Raw genomic sequence first — 17,491 nt, 5'->3', positions numbered from 1 at the left:
GGCTGCAGGGGAACAGGCCCTCTCTTCACTGGCTGCAGGGAGGGCAAACTGGGCAGCTTGGTCACATCTGTCAGATAAAAATGCACAGATCCTCAGCCCAGTAATTCCACTTCTCAGAATTTATCCTATTTATTGGCTCATGCAGGTCTGAAATAGTGTCTGTGCCAGGGTGTTCCCTGCGGGACTGACGATGATGGTACACAGCTGGAAATACCATGGTCTTCACCAGTCAGGGACTGGTTAGACCATGGGCAGGCAAACTGCAGCCGGATGCCTGGTTTGTGTACCAGGTTTTTCTGGAACCCAGCCACATCCATCCGCTCGCATACGGTCTATGTTTTCACGTACGGGAAAAAGGATCGGCTGTGACAGAGACCCAAGGGGTGGGCATAGTTCCTCTCTGCCCCTTCACAGAAAGCCCCCCCAGGTTACATGGCAGTGCGGCCCTGTAGGGCAATACCAACGGCCACGAATAAATTGTTTCTATACAGATATGGAACGAGTTCTAAGATACACACGTGGAAAAAAGAAGGTTCAGGAGGGTGGGTACAGTATGTTATAGTTTTTGCTTTTAAAAGGGGTAAAAATCCATATATTCATGAGTTTGCGGATGGAGCTCTACAAGGAGACCTTAGAAACAAGAGAGACTGCCAAAGGGAGGGGAACTGGCAAGCCGAGTTGGGGAAGGAGATGGGATTTCCCCAAGTATGAACTTTTCTGTGTTTTGAACGATGTAAATGGATTATGTATTCAAAAAATTACCCTGAAAATGCTATCCCCTTCTACGTTTCCTCTGCAGGTGGGAGGGTCCTGCCCCTATGCCAGCACAGCCATGCCTCTGGGCCTTTGCTCCTGCAGTGCCTTCTGCCCGGAATGCCCTTCCTCCAGAGAACGGCTCCTGGGCTGAAAAGTGTGCTCCTCCAGAGCAATGACCCACTTGTGACCAGTGTGACCCACTTGCTGTCACACTGCTTGGCCATGACCCTGGCTGCTAGGTTTGCAGGGAGCCGGGTGTGGGTAGAGACTCCAGACCGGAGCCCATGGCCACACTTCACCTCCATTCAGGCTCTTGCCAGCTTTGCCCACCAGACGGCAACAGGTCTGAGGCCAGAAGAAGGCAGGGTGCGGGACCCCATTTACATATGTGTAAACGGGGACTCGCAGAGGCTCATAGACTTTCAAGGACCTGGGCTGGGACTAGAAGATGGGGAACCCATTGAAGTTTGGGGTCTGCCCAGTGCTTGGCTGGTGGGGCTGGGATCAAGGGAGAAGGCTGCCGGAGACCTGGCGGTGGGGAGGGAGGGAAAGAAGCAGCAGGGGTTTGTCCCCTGTCACCACCACAGGCTCTGTGGAATATGGTTCCTCACTTGGTCTGCTTGGGAGAGACCCATGTCCCAGCTAGGCCTGCACTCTAGGCTCACCAGTCACTGCTTTGCCGCCTTCCTCCTGTTGGGGAGGCCTCCGGTACAGCCACCAGGGGAGGCACCGTGTTCTCTGTAGGTGGCCTCCTGGCCTTCGCCCAGGCTGTTCCCTGGCTTGGAATGCCATCCAGGCATCCGTTTTCAATTTGTTCATCAGATCTCAGCATCACGCCCTTTCTCCATGATGCCTTCTCTGACCCTTGAGTCTGGGTCAGGCGTCCCCCCCCCGACTGCTACTTCCTGGTCACCCTATTTCTGAGTGTCCCATCAGCATCCCTTCCTCCTCCCTCCGGGAGCTCAGGGCCCCGGGCACCTCCTGGCCCTAGCACTCAGCATGGCCCACGGCAATGATACCAACAGCTATCAGCTGGGTTCAGTCCCTCCACTCCAGCCCGAGCCCCCAACCCTGGGCAGAATGAATGTTAGCATACATCGTCTCACCTGATTAGCTTTCTCCAAGTTGGTCATGATCAGGCCGACTTCATCTGCCCTGAGACAGAAAAAGAAGATCCTGAGAAGGGCTTCTGGCAGCCCCTGGGCCCCTGCCTACCCCGATAACCCCAGCCCCTGCCTGAAACTAAAGGCCCGCAATGGGAGGTTAAGGAGGCTGCCCTCTACCCTTCCTACTGGAGAGAAATGGGGCTGGGCACTAAAGAACCCAGTATGTCTGGAAATCGGACGGGGGCCTCAGCACAATACCCCTTCCAGGCAACATGGCCTGCCGCACCCCCAGGTGCGGACAGAGCTACGCCTCCCAGCCTTTGTCCCTGCTGTGCCTTCCACCTGGAATGCCCTTCCTCAACAGGACAGGACCCTGAACTTTATTTATTTATTTTTATTTTTATTTTTTTAATAATTTTTTTGAAAGATTTTATTTATTTATTTGACAGAGGGAGAGAGATCACAAGTAGACAGAAAGGCAGAGAGAGAAGGGGAAGCAGGCTCCCTGCTGAGCAGAGAGCCTGATGCGGGGGCTCGATCCCAGGACCCTGAGATCATGACCTGAGCCGAAGGCAGAGGCTTTAACACACCGAGCCACCCAGGCGCCCCGACCCTGAGCTTTAAAAGCCAGCTCCAAAGTGTCCTCCTAGGAGGCCTCCCTCTGCTATCCCCGTGGTGGTCATTTGTTTATTTGCTGCCCCCCCAACCCCCACGGTCCCAGCACTAAGGGGGCCAGGACAGGCCGTATCTACCTCGGTCGCCCCTCTGCTGAGCATGGGGTTGCGGGGGGGCACAGGAGGCCTGCGGGGAGCATTTGGTGACTAGAAGCTGTGCACGTGCTTTAGGTATGTTTGGGGCCTTCTTTCATGCAAGCTGTTCCCCCCTGCCCAGAGCACCTGACCCGGCATTCTCCACGTGGCTATCTCCTTCTCATTCTGAAGGTCATCTCCTCAGGGAAGCCCTCTGTAACTACCTGGATAATAGGACCCAACCCTCCCTGTGATTCTCTCTTGCTGCTCTTGGTTCTTCCTTTCTTAGCATTCACCAGGCACCCAGAACAGTACCAAGCATACAGTAAGTGCTCAATAGTAATCTGTGAAGGAATGAATTTATCTCTGTACATTATCAGTTATTGTCTGTCTCTTCTCCTTGACTGAGGACAGCATCATGTTCTAACGTTTCTTCTAGGGACCCAGCACAGCACTGGGTAAACAGTAGGTGTTTAATAAGTGTCTGTGGAATAAATTATGTCTTTTTTTTTTTTTAAATAAATGATGTCTTAAAGCCATGTTGAGTCCAGAGTAATTTAAGTGAATGACACTCAGCCCCTGAGGGTTGGACTGTGGAGTTGTGGTGGAGACAGTTCTAGGAATTTGGGGTAAGATGAAGGCCCCCACCCAGCAAACCTGCTCAGCCATGACCCAGAATGTCATTTATAGTCTGGCACATGAATGGCACAGCAAATGACCAGTGAACAGCTGTGTGCCTACGGGGCTGGGGAGCACTGGGTGCTTAATGAAATAGGTGTTTCAGGCAGTGAGTTGGAGGGAGGAGTCAGGAAGGAATATTTGAGAGGGCGTGAGGGTGGAGGCATGCATGGGGGTGTTGGAGGGAGGAGGCATATTTGAGAAGGTCAGAGGGAAGAGACATATCTGGTAGGATATGAGGGAGGAGGGATGTCTGGGAGGGCCAGAGTGAGAAGACATGCCTCAGCAGGGTTTTCACTTACTTGGATGCTGCCTCCTCATCATATTTTCGCCGCAGTTCCAGCAGCTCTGTCTGTGTGGCCTTTAACGCTGGGAAAAATTAAAGAGCCAGGGTGAAGCGCCCCCCACTTCCCCCAGGAGCCCATTCCTTCTGCAGGGCTCAGAAGGCAGGATGAGGTTCAAGGTGGAAAGGGAAGACCTTTCTTTTGGTTAGAACCAGTGACAGGTAGAGTTTCCTGCCCATGGAGGGGCTTCAAGCTGGTTGGAAGGTGGACAGGATGACCCTCTAGGAGTCTATGAAGCTTAGAGGACCCATGTAAGCAGTAGGGGTCTTCTGTCCCATGGCCTTGGGTAGAAGCTGTCTCACACCCTTAGGTCACTTCAGGACCTGGGTGGGGCCATCTGTCCATGAGCTCACCTACCCCAAGGTCCAGACTGGCAAGTGAGGGGGACAGAGAGGAGCAATGAAGTCAACAGATATGTGTATATTATAATAAATGAGAAATTTCTTATAAAATTCCAGATTTCTGATTTCTCCAAGAAAATCGAAGGCTTGGTGACACTGGGTCATATGGCCATGCCTGGCTGGTGCTCACAGTGGTCATTTCTTTAGCCAAGGCCCAAGTGGTCCAGTTTGCCCCAGACCCCACCCTGCCTTAGTGCCTTCCCTAACCTGGCTGGCTTGGTTGTGTGTCTGGCCCCTGCAGCCACTGTGTTACTCCTGATTTAATTCTATTTCTCCAACCCTCTCTCCACAGCAATGTGGCCTCTGGAGACTGGGTTCAGACCCCCACTGGGTAATGCTGAACTATCCCCTTCCTCCTCAAACTCCCCCCTTGCCTTCCTGATTCCAAAATACCTGAGCCTGAGTTCACAGTGTCACTGACTGTCCCCTTCCACTCCCCCTCCTGGTCTGACTGGTCTGGGGAGCTGCACGGGGCCAGGGAATGTGTGCCAGATACATACCTGAATGTAGGACTTTGATCTTTTCCTCTGCCTCCCCCAGTCTGGCTGCCAAAGTGATTTGTACTTCTTGAAGGCCCCTGCGGAGAGACCGGGCCTGCTCACACTGGCTCTGCACACGCCCACGTGCATGGGCCTTGCCTGGGTCCCCGAGTCGGCCCCCCTAGCTTCCTACTCCTCTCACCTGCTCTCTGTAATCACATGTACCACTGCCTTGTTATTCGGTCCTTAAACATGACCTTCAGGCACTTGGCTGCCTTGCTTTTTGCTAACTGTGTGGACCTGTATTAGTCAGTGACTTTGTCTCTCCGGGCATCAATTTCCTCATCTGTAAAATAAGGTTCCTGCTGGTCTTTGCCTCCATGGTGCTGTGAAAATCTTCAGCGTGATGCTGGTTCCCAGGACTCCCTCAGTACCATTACTTACTATTCCTGTGCCCAGGGAGGCATTTTTTCCCGTTTCTGGGTCAGTCGTTTGGGATAGTCGCCCAGCCCACTGCAGCCTAGAGTTTTGGTGTGACGCACGTGTCTCAGCTAAGACAGAGGGGCCCCAGCTAGACTGGGGGAGAGTTTATACAAAGCCTGGACCTTATGTTATCTGGCTCAGAGACTCTAGGGAAGGAGCCCCTTTACCTCTGGTCCTATATCCTGTCCCTTCCCCTCTCTCACACTCCTCCAATCACACCACCTCCTTGCTGGTCAAATGCACCAGGCATGTTTCTACCTCCGGGCCTTTGCACTGGCTGTCCCCTCTGTCTGTAACACACTTCCCCTATATACCTGCAAGTTCCCCTCCCTCACCTTCTTAGGGCTTTGCTCACCTCCTCAGTGAGGCCTCCCCTCATACCCTATTTAAAACTTCGGCTTCAATCTCATCCCCTCACCCCCTTTATTTTCCTTCACAACCCTTATCATCATGTAGCAGACCATTTATTTATCTGGTTTATTTGTGTCTTCCTCATGAGAAAGTAAACCCCAGGAGAGTAGGAGGTTTGTCCCTTTGTTCACTGCTGTGTCCCTAGAACAGTACTTGGCACACTGCAGGTGGCTCCATAAATACATGGGACAAACGAATGAAGAAGTAAGTGAATGAAAGGATACATGTAATGACCACCGTGAAGCTGGTCTAGAAATGCCCCAAGGATCCAGATGTATAATAAGCAGGTATTATTATTCCCACAACAACTGTAAGGGCAACCATTTACTGACACACTCCTCCAAGTGAGTGCCGGGCTAAGCACATGCATTCACTCTCACAGCAGACTAGGTGTTGATAGCACCTGTCCACCTGATCAAGCTACAGTATCCAGTTATTCAACCACACACTAATCTTGGGGTTGCTGTGAAGGTATTCTGTAGTCAGGGTTAACATCTACAGTCAGCTGACATTAAGTAAAGGAGAATAATCTCAATAATGTGGGTGGGCCTTGTCTAATCAGTTGCAGAGCTTAAGAATAAAACTAAGGAAGAAGAAATTCTTCTCAAGATTGCAGCACTGACTCCTGCCTGACAGTTTCCAGCCTGCTGGCTGGCTCTACCGATTCAGACTTGTCAGTCCCACCAGCGTGAACTAAGTCTTTAAAACACATGTCTTAATTAAAATAGAAAAAATTTTTTTCTTTCCCCCTCTGGGGAATCCTGACTAATACACCACCATTAGCCCCACTTTCCGGCTGGGGAAACTGAAGCTCAGACAGGTGATGTGAGCTGCCCAGGGCTGGCTGTTGAGATGCTGAAATGGGCCAGGCCTGCATCTCCACCTCCAACCTACATCTGGATTCCCTGATAGTCCCACCTCCCAGCCAGGTGGGCGGCCCACCTGCTCCTCCCCACTCACTTTTGTTTCTCCGCCTCATTTCTCTGCAGCAAAGTTTCTGTCAGGAGGGCTTTGCTGGGAATGCCCGGGAGGCGGCTCCCCTCAGTCAGCGTGGGCCCCGCCGGAGACGTTCCCTCTCTCTGCTCTGGAGGGAAAAAAGAGGGAAAACCACGCATCACTGGAAGTGGCACGGCAGCCAGAGCTGTGTTCTGCAAATCGGAGGGACTGGGAGGGTTGGGACTTAGTTTTCCAAACTCAGGTGATGGAGTGCAGCTGGAAAGACCTGCCATCACCATGGTCAGCTGGGTTGTTGCCCTGGGGGGCATGTGTGAATGAATGTCAAGTTCCAGTGCGCCAGCCTCAGCCAGCATGCCCAGAAGCTTCCTTTATCCTCTTGGACCAGTTCCTGCCTCCTCGGCCTTTTTACTTTTTTAAGGGTCATGGTAAAATATACATAAAAGTATACAATTCAGTGACATTTAGTACATTCACAGTATTGTGCAACTGTGAGCACTAATTCCAGAATGTCATCAAAAGGAAGCCCGTCCCCACTAAGCAGTCACTCCTTTTCCTCTCCCCCCACCCTTGGCAATCACCAATCTGCTTTCTGTCTCTGGGGACTTTCATATCCTGGATATTTTCTATCACCGAAATCACACATAATATATGTCCTTCCGCGTCCGGCTTCTTTTACTTAGCAAAATGTTTTCGAGGTTCATCCAGGTTATAGCATGGATCAGACCATCACTCATTTTTATGGTTCACTAATATTCCATTTCATGGACAGGCCACATTTTGTTTTCCCATTCATCTGCCGATAGACATCTGGCTTGTTTCCACCTTCGGCGGCTGTGAATAGGGCTATTGCGAACATGTGTGTACACGTGTTTGAGCACCTGTTCTCAGTTCTCTGGAGTAGACACCTAGGAGTGAAAGTGTTGGGCCATGGGGTAGCTGTGGGTTTAACTTCCCCTCCCCACAGCTGACGGCGCACACTCAGAGGCTCGGTCACAGCCCACTGCATCTGCGGGAACGCCTGCACAGGGCCCACATCAGGTCTCCTTTGCAGGCCCGTGGTGGCTCCTTCAGGGAATCAGTGTGTATGCCCTGGGCACTCAATTCGTCATGGGGAGAAAGGGTGCTCAGGGACAGGCCATCAGGGGTGTCTCAAGAATCCCAAAATCTGGGCTTCTGGCCTTGGGTCCGACTGACTCCTTTAAGCTCTGTCCTAGTTGTTAGGCTTCTCTGCTGAGTGCAGAGCTGGGAAGTTTGCAGAGTGGGTTCCTTGAGGGCCCGACAGTTTTCAGGCCCTGGCTTGTTCACACACACACACACACACACACACACACGGATGTTCCAGGGGCTGAGGACACAGCAGTGAACAAACGGGGTTTGACCATCGTGAGGCACAGCGACAAGTGTTCTCACGGAGAAACACAGCCAGGGCCAAGGTCAAGAGCCCTTGGTTTGAATCCCTGCTTGACTGCTTGCTGTCTCTGAGACTGTTAACCTGTTTGTCAAACGGGGCCAGTGACACTCCAGAAAGTTGACAAGAGGAGACAGTGGGAAACCGTGTGAAAGGCACATGGCACAGAGTAAATGCTCTCAAGAGGCAGTTCCCACAAGCGTCATTATTCTGATAGAGGGAAATTCAAACCCTAGAGGGACCTCAGAGGCCGCACAGAACCATCGCTGTATGAGCTGGTTTGTCAGGGAGGCTGGAAAGGCATTCTAGGTACAGGAACAGAGCTGGCAAAGTGCTGTATTTTAGTCACCATTAATCTTCCCCAGAGGACTCTGCCAAGGACCAGGCATACATACAGTAGGTGCTCACTAGGGACTGGAAGGAAGGGAGGGGGCTGTGACATGGGGAGTGCCCCAGAGCAGTCAGACTGACTTGGCGGGCCTCAGCCCATGATCTCCATGACTCCAGGAGGTAGACTAGGGGTCTGCGATGACAACCCTTGGGCCAAATCTGGCCCACCTCCTGTTTTGCCTATAAAGTTTTATTGGAACACAGCCACACCCACTCATTTACCCAAGTTCTATGGCTTTTTTTTCCCACACAGTTGAGTAGTTGTGACAGAAAATATGTGGCCTGCAAAGCCTGAAGTATGTACTCTCTGGCCCTTTACAAAAAAAAGAAAAAAAAAAAAAAGGTAAATTTGCTGAACTTTGAGGTAAATTCTCATTTATTCCTTAGTCTGGTCCCCTCCTCTCTGCTTCATTTGCCCCCAAAGCCTTTCTTACACTGGAAGTACTGTATATTTAACATTTATTGGTTGACAGTCAGCCTTACATTCTAGAAGGTCAGAGCCACGAGGGCAGGGATTTGGGCCTTATTTGCTCCCAGTTATGTCGCCGGTGCCTATGACAGTGTCGGGCTTGAAGCTCAACCAACACCCAAGACTCAGATGGTCACTGAGAGCTTTCATGGCCGCATTTCTCCTCCCCAGAGACCTCTTCTTTCACCTGCCACGGGTAACCACCATGCTCGCTTCTGTTCATCATTCTCCTGCTTTTAAACATTTTAATCATATATATGTATATCTGAACTCTATTTTTAGCTCTCCCAGTTTCTTGACTTGCCTCGCTCGATGCGAGTGCTGTGTTCCCCACATCCCGTTTCCCTCCCCTGTGGGGCACACAGTCAGTCTGCCCTTCTCGGCTCCCCTGCGGCTGGGTGGGGCCCCATGACGGAGTTTGGGTCACCAGGATGTGGCTGGGGGTGCTGTGTGCCACGTCTGAGCCTGGACCCATAAACCGCGGTATGATCCTCTGCAGTTTTTCTCTTCCCGTTGGCTGGTTGTAACAGTCACTGTGACTCGGGATGTCAAGTGTTGAAGACGGCAGGATCACCACAGCTTGGGTGTGTGAGTGACCACATGGAGTGTCTCCTCCAACCTCCCACCCTTTAAATATATTACGCTTCTGCGATTTGGGATTGGGTTGTTTCAGCAGTGGTGTACCATAACCCACCCTACATGGAAAATGATAAAGTCAAGCTCCTAGGCGTCCCTACCCCCATCCCTCCAAAGATGGCCAAGCCAGGCTGCTGAAGATCCACAGCCCATTTGTTTATTAGAGACATCCCATGAAGGCCTTATCAGTACCTTTGGGACCCAGGAGCTCAGGGTGCCTCTTCCACGAAGTGTGGAGATCTCGCCGCGGCTGCCCAGTGGAGTCGAAGCTGGGGGGCTGCAGTCTGTCGTCTAGGCTGCGTGTCGCTTCAAACACAGGCACAGGGTCTGCATACACAGAGAGAAGAGCCCAGGAGTGGGTGGGGGGGAGCCCTGAGGGCTGAGGGCTGCCTAGGCTGAGGCCGCAGGGCCTGGTGGGTTCCCCTACATGAATACCCTGCCTTCTCCTTTAACCTCTTTCAGCTAGTTAATGCTTAATCACCTTCCATACTGCAACTCAAATGCCACTTCTTCCAGGAAGCCTGCCTTGACCAGTCAGTCATTCCTCCACCTGAGCTCTCCCAGCTCCCTGCACCTTTCCTTTAGAGCACTCACTGTACTTACAATTTTCACTGATTTGCAAGTCTACCTAATTAACACCCACTGGACTGCCAACTCCACAAGGCAGGGCTGGGACCGCGTCTGTTTTCACTCCCCACTGGACCCCTGGTGGGTGAATGAAGTCCAACACACAATCTGACCCAACAAACATCTGCTGAGGGAAGAAATGGGGCAGTGCCTACACGCAGGAGCCTTCAGGTCCGGCTGGAACAAGGTCGCCTCTGCATTTTATCCCTCTCCTCCTGTCTGTTTGTTTAGGTGGCGGGAGGCTCTGACAATGGGCATTTGTGCCGAGGTAAGCAGGTGTGCGAGAACGCTGCCGTCTTTCCCCTGTCAGCACTCCCCCCACGCCCCGTCATTAGGCAGGGCCTGCTCAGCGGGGTATGCCATTATGTCTCCCCGGGCTGATGTAATTATACATTGACATAATTAACCCAGCAAGCGCATTAGGCAGGCCAGCTAAAAATTCATCTATAATTATTTGTTGTGTGCATGCTAATGAGTCCATCTGCACTTCCTTTGTACAACACGGACAAATTAATTTACAAGTCTGGATTTTTTAATAAGTTCAAGGAAACGCTTCCTATTGTGTCCTGGTTTTTCAGAAAGAAGAGAAAGGCCATGAGCACTTGCCAGGGTCAGGGAAGTTAGATAAACACGGGAGGGTGCAGCTCTGAGCGGGCCACAGAGGGCTCACTCTGGTTCCAAGGAGGTGGAAAAGATCTAGCTCATGGCTTGGGGGCTGGCTGGCCACGAGCCCGTCTAAGCCAAATGATTACATTTGGGTGATAAAGGGTATCATCCACCCCATTTCCAGGGATCAGGGATTGATGCTTCCCTCCTTCACTCTGCTCGGAGGCCCTGTGGGCCACTCCTTGCTGCCTTGTGCCCTCTGTCCAGGGGGAGCTGCCCTCAGGTGGGCCCCTGGAGAGGCTGGAGGAGCAGGGTTGGCCAGATCCCTGCTTAATAGAGGTTCAGCGATTCTGAGGTTCCTGTTTTTCATCTTCATTTGCTGCTACAGGGTAGAACATAGTGGTTAAGCTCACAGAAGCTGAAGCCCAGTTCTGGATCCAAATCCTACTCCCAAAGAGCCATGAACCTCATTTTCCCTCTAATACAGTGGAAGAACTACAACAGTTCCTAATTCCCAAGAATTATTACTGGGAAGATAAACAAAGATACCAACAGAGGCAACATGTTCCAAGGGCTGCTGGTGCCAGGTCTGGCTCCAAACTGGCTAATAACTCTGGACAGTTAGTTAACCTCCCAGAGCCTCCATTTTCTCATCTGTAAAATGGGGCCACGTGAGGTCCAAGGTGAGGCCCAGGAAGGAAGATGTTGCTATTCCCCATTTTCTGGACAAGAAAATGAAGGCCCAGAGAAGAGATGTCATGTGCTCAAGGTCACCTAGCTCAAAAGTGGCAGAGGTGGGACTTGAACTCAGGGTGCCAGGTGATTCTTTGCAGTAGGCCAAGCTGCTTTGAGGCAGGGCATGGGGATTTTTTACTATTAGGCTAGGAGCATTAGACTGATGGTTCTGTTCTTCGCCTTGCCATTGGCTTGCTGTGCGGCCTCGGACAGAGCACCAGACCTCTCTGGGCTCTCCACTCAAATTCCTATTACAAGTATATTAACCCTGGATGTCAATCAGATAGGGGTGGGGTCCTGTCAAAGTGAGTGCTTTTGGCTGTGCAGCTATCCCGTAGAGCTGGGATGTGTGGCAGAAAGTTTATACCAGACACCTTCACAGGCTAGCCTGACCCAAGAAGTACGAATGTTGTGAATTCCCAAGCCACCCTGAGACAAAGCGGGAGGGGGCCAGGCTGGGACACAGAGAGTGTTTCCTGCTGTGACATCTCCAGAGACAGCCGCTTAGGTTTTGTGTGTCTCAGTTTCCCCAGTGATAAAATGGGGACAGCAGACCTACTGTGTATGGGCTGTGCAGGGCTCCCATGAGATGCCGAGCCCTGTAACGGTGCCTGGCACCCAGCAGACTCTGAGTGAGTGTTGCTCTTCCGCTTATTATGAAGACTTGTGGCAGCCACGGAGACTCTTCTGATCTACTGTAGTGTCAGCTCAGGCCACACCTGCCTGGGGCTGCTCCCAGCCCAACGAAGCATGACAGGGGGTGCAGAGTGGGGCTGCTCCTGATGATGCTGGGACGGGCAAACCTTGTATCATGGACTGAACTGTGTCTCTCCAAATCCATGTAGTAGAGCCCTAACCCCCTGATCCAGCCGCATCTGGAGAAAAGGGCCTTGAATCCTATAGGACCAGTGCCCTTATATGAACAGGAAGACACCAGAACTCTCTCTGCACGTGCACACAGGAAAGGCCCCGTGCAGACAGCAAAGGAAGCCACCTGCAAGCCGGGAGGAGAGCTCTCATCAGAAACCAGCCTGCTGGCACCTTGATCTTGGACTTTCAACCTCCAGAACTGTGAGAAATAAATGTCTGTTGCTTAGGCCACCTGCTCTGTGGTCTGGTCAGAGCAGCCTGAGCAAACTGGTACACCTTCTTTGGTGCCGCCTGTCAGTCCAGCCGAGACCTGCTCAGAGCTGCACTGCAGTCCGAGGATCTTCCCGCCAAGCTTCTTCCCCTCACCCCCAGGTTGAGACCACATTGCCATCTAAAGGCTCTCGGCACCTCCTCCTCTCCCTCTCCTTCATCCTACACAGCGTCCCTCCCCGCAATAAACCTCTTGCCTATCTAACGCCGTTCTGGCATCTGCCTGCTTCCACAGGACCAAAAGCCACATGTGACTACTTTTTCTCCTCTTGGACTCTTGGTTTTCCCATCTGTAAAATGGGGGCAGCCGTGGGGCCTCTCCTGCAGAGCTGCTGCTAGAATCAGAGTCTATGGATGTGAAACCCGTGGTGTGGCGCTGGCACTTTCCAGGGAGGAGTCTGGAGTGGGCGGAGCTCACAGGGGGACCTAAGGGTCCACATACAGGCTTCGTTCAGCATGAATTTGTTGAGCTCTTGTCTGTGTGTGACTGTCATCCCAGTCAGGTGATGGGGGGGGATGGGGTTTACCCTAAGGGCAGTGGGGAGGGAGTGACATGTTCTATTTCGCCTTTTTCAAAGGCCTCTGAGCTGCTGTGTGAGAAACGAGCTGGAGAGGAAGCCCAAGGGGAAGCTACCAGGACCGTCAGAGCAGCGATGCCGGGATCAGGGGGGGCGGCAGAAGTGGAGAGAGTGCTCAGATTCAAGAGGTAGACAGGAAGAACTGATGGGGTGTGGTGTCCTAGGTTAAGTAGTGTTCTCTGAAATTCATGTCCATCCAGAACTTCGGAACTTGACCTTATTTAGAAACAGGGTCTTTGCAGAAGGAATCAACTTAAGGTGAAGTCAACTGGATTGCGGTTGACTAACGACCGGTGTCCTTTTAAGAAGAGGAGACAGCACACAGAGACACACACAGAGAAGTCCCTGCGAAGACAGAGGCAGAGACTCAAGTGATGCATCTGCCATCAAGGATGGCCGGCCACCACCAGAGGTAGGACAGGGGACTGGAACCGGTTCTCCCTCAGCGACTCCAGAAGGAATTGACTGACCCTGCCAACACTTTGATTTTTGGACTTCCAGCCTCCAGAACCGAGAGAATAAATTTTCATGGTTTCCAACAACCTAGTTTGGTAGGCAGCCCCAGAAAATGGTCTGGAGGACACGGGTCCAAAGTCTGCTCTCCCCGAGGGTTCCACACCTTCGTCCCCGCTCCTGGTATTACTAGCAATCCTTGGCGTTCCTTGGCCATTGTTTCCTGGTCTTGGCTCTGTTATCACAAGACTTTCTCCTCTGTGTCTCTCTCCTCTTCTTATAAGGACCCCAGCATACTGAATTAGGGTCTACCTGATGACCTCTTCCTAAGTTGATTACATCTGCAAAGACCCTCTTTCTAAAAGAGGGTACCAGAGGTTAGAACCTCCACGTATCTTTCTGGGGCACATAATTCAAACCATAACATGTGGTAACTGACTGGATACCAACTGTGAGAGAGGCAGGACTGAGGCACTGCCAAGACTCCAAGTCCCACAGGAAGGAAGTCCTCACTCAAGTCTAATCTACTTCTCTCCTGCTGCACCATGTTACCTGGCATCCAGGGAACAAGCTCATTGTGTAAGAGAAAGTGTCGGGACCTGGTTCTCACTCTATTGCATTTTTTTTTTTTTTTTTAAATTTTTTTTTTATTTATTTGACAGAGAGAGATCACAAGCAGTCAGAGAGGCAGGCAGAGAGAGAGGAGGAAGCAGGCTCCCTGCTGAGCAGAGAGCCCGATGCGGGGCTCGATCCCAGGACCCTGAGACCACGACCTGAGCCGAAGGCAGCGGCTTAACCCACTGAGCCACCCAGGCGCCCCTCTATTGCATTTTTATCCTCCAGATCTACTGAGGCACTGGGCCATGGGTCGAGTAGGTCCCTGCTCTGAAAAGCACACAGCAACGATGGTCTCTTACTACCCCGGGTATTTTTTACCCTTTATTTCCTCCCCGCTGGTGCATAGTGGGAATTCTTAGGTTTTACAGTGTGTGGGAAACTCATTTCTTCCCACCTCCCCTATCTGGGAGAAATCCACGGAGCCCTGAGCTATGCTGCCAGGGGCTGAGTTATGGAGGAAAAAAATGACTAGCACCCAGACGATTTGCCAAATCACACAGAGGTAAAATGCTCAGCCTTGGGGGCTGGCAAATTCAAGGCTTTCCCCCTTCCCTTGTCCAACAGCATTATTCGATCCATCAGCTAAATGTCACTGGCCACTCTTACAAACACAAACTGAAAGAGAGAAAAGTGACAATAGATCTTTAAAATGTTTGGAAGAGGTCTTTCAGAGAACCTGACAGCCACAGGGAAGTGGGGAGCATCTTGCTTTCATTCCTCAGTCTTCCCTTTCCCCTTGGGGCCCTGCCCTGGCATTTCACATAGTAGGTGCTCAGTAAATGTGGATTGTGATAAGCTTCTAAGTCTGCGGTCATAGGTTATAACAGCAATAGGAAGTGAATAGTCACTAATGTAGTCATTATTCACCAGTACATTTTTACTGAGCATCTACTATTTGCCAGACACCATTAGTTCAGTTGCCAAATATTTTCTGAGCACCTGCTGTGTGCCAGGGAGGTTTCTGGGCCCCGGAGATAGGGCAGTAGATAAGAGGGAATTTCTGTCTTCCTGGGGTTGACACTCCAGAGAGAAAGATGGATAAAGGACAAATAAACCAATGGCAGTAAGGGGACAGAGAAGAAAAAGAAGGCAGGGTCCGGGCAGAGAGTGGCCTGACATGCTTGGTGGGGGAAATGCTGCTAATGGAGGCAGGCTGGTCAGGGAAAGCTTCTTGAAGGAGGTAACATTTGAACAGAGCCTTGAAGAAGATGAGGGAGCCAGCAGCGGGGAGAGAGAGAATAATCTAGACACAGGAATCACCACCAGGAGAAACAGCCCCCACCGGACCAAGAGAGGGTGGTGGACCCTTGTGACCTGCTGCCCACCCCCTGCCCCAGTTATTGTCCCAGAAACACAACTTAGCTCAATCTTCACAACTGACCCATTTTAGAGACAAGGATGTGGGGCTGACAGAGACTGGCAATGTCCGGGGACTTCTGGTGCCAGCCTCACCTCCCTTCCCTGCAGGCTGGTCTGGGTGCTGCCGCCGGGGGTGGAAGTTGGGTTCAGAGCAGGCTCTGGCCCTCTAACCGCTAGTTCCTGGTCTTTGTTTCCAAAACCCCAGCTACCATGGATCCTGAAGCAGGTGGGGCACCCACATCTGGGGAGCTAGGTTATGGGGTAGATATGACCTCCACCCAGTGTCTTGGGCCAAAAGCTCCAGGGAACTGACATTTCCTCATACTCCCCCCACTCACATATGCCTGGTACTTTACATATACTTACATCTCATTTAATCATCAAAACAATCAAATCGTGTTAGATCCCCATGAGATGGTTCTATCCCCATCTTCCAGATGAGAAAACTGAGGCCTAGCAAAGGGAAGCCATTTGTTCAAGGCCACCAACCCAGAACAAGGCAGAGCTGAATCTGAACCCAGTACATCCCAAACGCCAGACATTGGCATACGCACTTCACAACTTCTGCTGAATCCACCTGCCCCTAAAGGATTACCAACATGACATTTGTCCTTATGTGACTCAGTATTTTTTAACTAAGAATATTTTAAATTATTGTAAATAGATAACTGGGATCCTATATCATAAATAGAAGGTGCCTTAAACCATAAAAATAAATACAAAGAGGAGGCGCCTGTCTGGCTTAGTCGGGAGAGCATGCAGCTCTGGATCTCAGGGTTGTGAGTTCAAGCCCCACACTGGGTGAAAACTGATGTTATTAAATTCTAGTTAGACTCTCTTGTTACCTAAGACTGGGATCCCAAGGCTGGCTCTCCCTCGGCTAAAAAGGGAGATGCACAGGTATTCTACAGGTGTTTAAGATGCTCTAGCACCGGACTGAAGTTTATCTAGAAGGAAGTAGACAGGTGACACCCGGCATGCAATGTGTTCAAAGTTTCACTGCTGTGCCAGGTACACTGAAGCTGTTTCCCGTGTCAGGTGACTCCATGAGGGGAAGTGCTGGGTCCCACCAAGCCCCCAACCTCCAAAGTGACCTGTGTCCCCACTCTGATGTCTGGCAAGCCTCCTATCCTGGTGTCAGGAGAAGTGACCAAACATCTCCACATATCCTCGTCTGGAGCAGGGAGCCCAGGTTCTGCCGGGCTCAGCACTTCCAGCTGAACCTTTCAGCCAAGACACACAGCTGCCTAGAGTTGGGCGCGGGACTCCCTCACTTCACTCCTGCGACAGACACACAGTCGATACCTCGATGAGGGCAGTGGCAGTGGGAAGCAAAGGGCCTTGGATCCAACCTGAATGAAAAAGCCCCAAACAGGGAGGATCCCAAATCAGAAATGTTTGACTACAACAAATCTTTTGGATTAATCGAGTACGCTGGCAGACACGGGAGATCAGACACGAGCCATCCGAGGTGGCAGGTCCCAACGGAAGCGCAGGGAGGGGGACACTGTCAGGAAGCGGAGGGCCTTTGTCCTACAGTCATCAACCTGCTCTTTATGCATAAACTGCTTAATAAAATGACTAATTCATTTTGGTTACATTGGATCTAACCCCTTAGAGAATACTGCCAACGGACTTGTAATATTTTAATACCACACCGGGCTTCACAGAAGCACTTCGTCTATTCCCTCTCCCACCGCTAGCTGATGCTGTGGTGTTTCTTCAGAAAGTGTCTATGGGGTTTTTGGTGGGGGGGAGCCAGGGAGCTAGGAAAAGCTGTCTCATTCCTCCCACTGTGTCCATCTGAAGGAAAGTGGCATTCAGAGCTTTTTTAGGAAAGCTGGAGCCGCGAAGGCTGTCCGAGAGGCTGTTTAGAAACACATATATGCAGAAGTATGCGTGCACCCCTCCAAAATATCTTGGAGACAGAAGCCTTCTCCCATCTGGGCCCAGGCTCCGGGCGCCTGCATGGGCGGGAGGCTCGGGCTACTGACGGCGGCAGAGAGACTAACTCTGATCCTTTAATCTTAACTTTTTGAGAGCAGATGGGGTGTGGGGCCCCTCCACACAGCCGTGAGCCATGTGTCCGCCCACCCGCTCTTCCATCC

At 51.5% G+C, this 17,491-nt stretch overlaps 1 protein-coding gene across 1 annotated transcript in view; it reads right to left on the bottom strand.

Annotated features, from left to right (window-relative positions):
* LOC111156476 (cut like homeobox 2) overlaps nt 1-17,491 on the bottom strand; it is a 296,896-nt gene that overhangs the window by 28,004 nt on the left and 251,401 nt on the right. Inside the window, exons 5-9 of the mRNA XM_022517401.1 lie at nt 9,460-9,594; nt 6,368-6,491; nt 4,535-4,611; nt 3,592-3,658; nt 1,863-1,911 (exon numbers count right to left, since the gene is read on the bottom strand). Of these exons, the coding sequence (XP_022373109.1) occupies nt 1,863-1,911; nt 3,592-3,658; nt 4,535-4,611; nt 6,368-6,491; nt 9,460-9,594 (452 nt within the window). The remainder of the gene's footprint in view (nt 1-1,862; nt 1,912-3,591; nt 3,659-4,534; nt 4,612-6,367; nt 6,492-9,459; nt 9,595-17,491) is intronic.

Source organism: Enhydra lutris, unplaced genomic scaffold (assembly GCF_002288905.1).
Source record: "Enhydra lutris kenyoni isolate GAN:26980312 unplaced genomic scaffold, ASM228890v2 scaffoldscaffold46, whole genome shotgun sequence".
Classification (NCBI taxonomy): Eukaryota; Metazoa; Chordata; class Mammalia; order Carnivora; family Mustelidae; genus Enhydra; species Enhydra lutris.
This window is presented reverse-complemented; position numbering and strand designations above follow the sequence as displayed.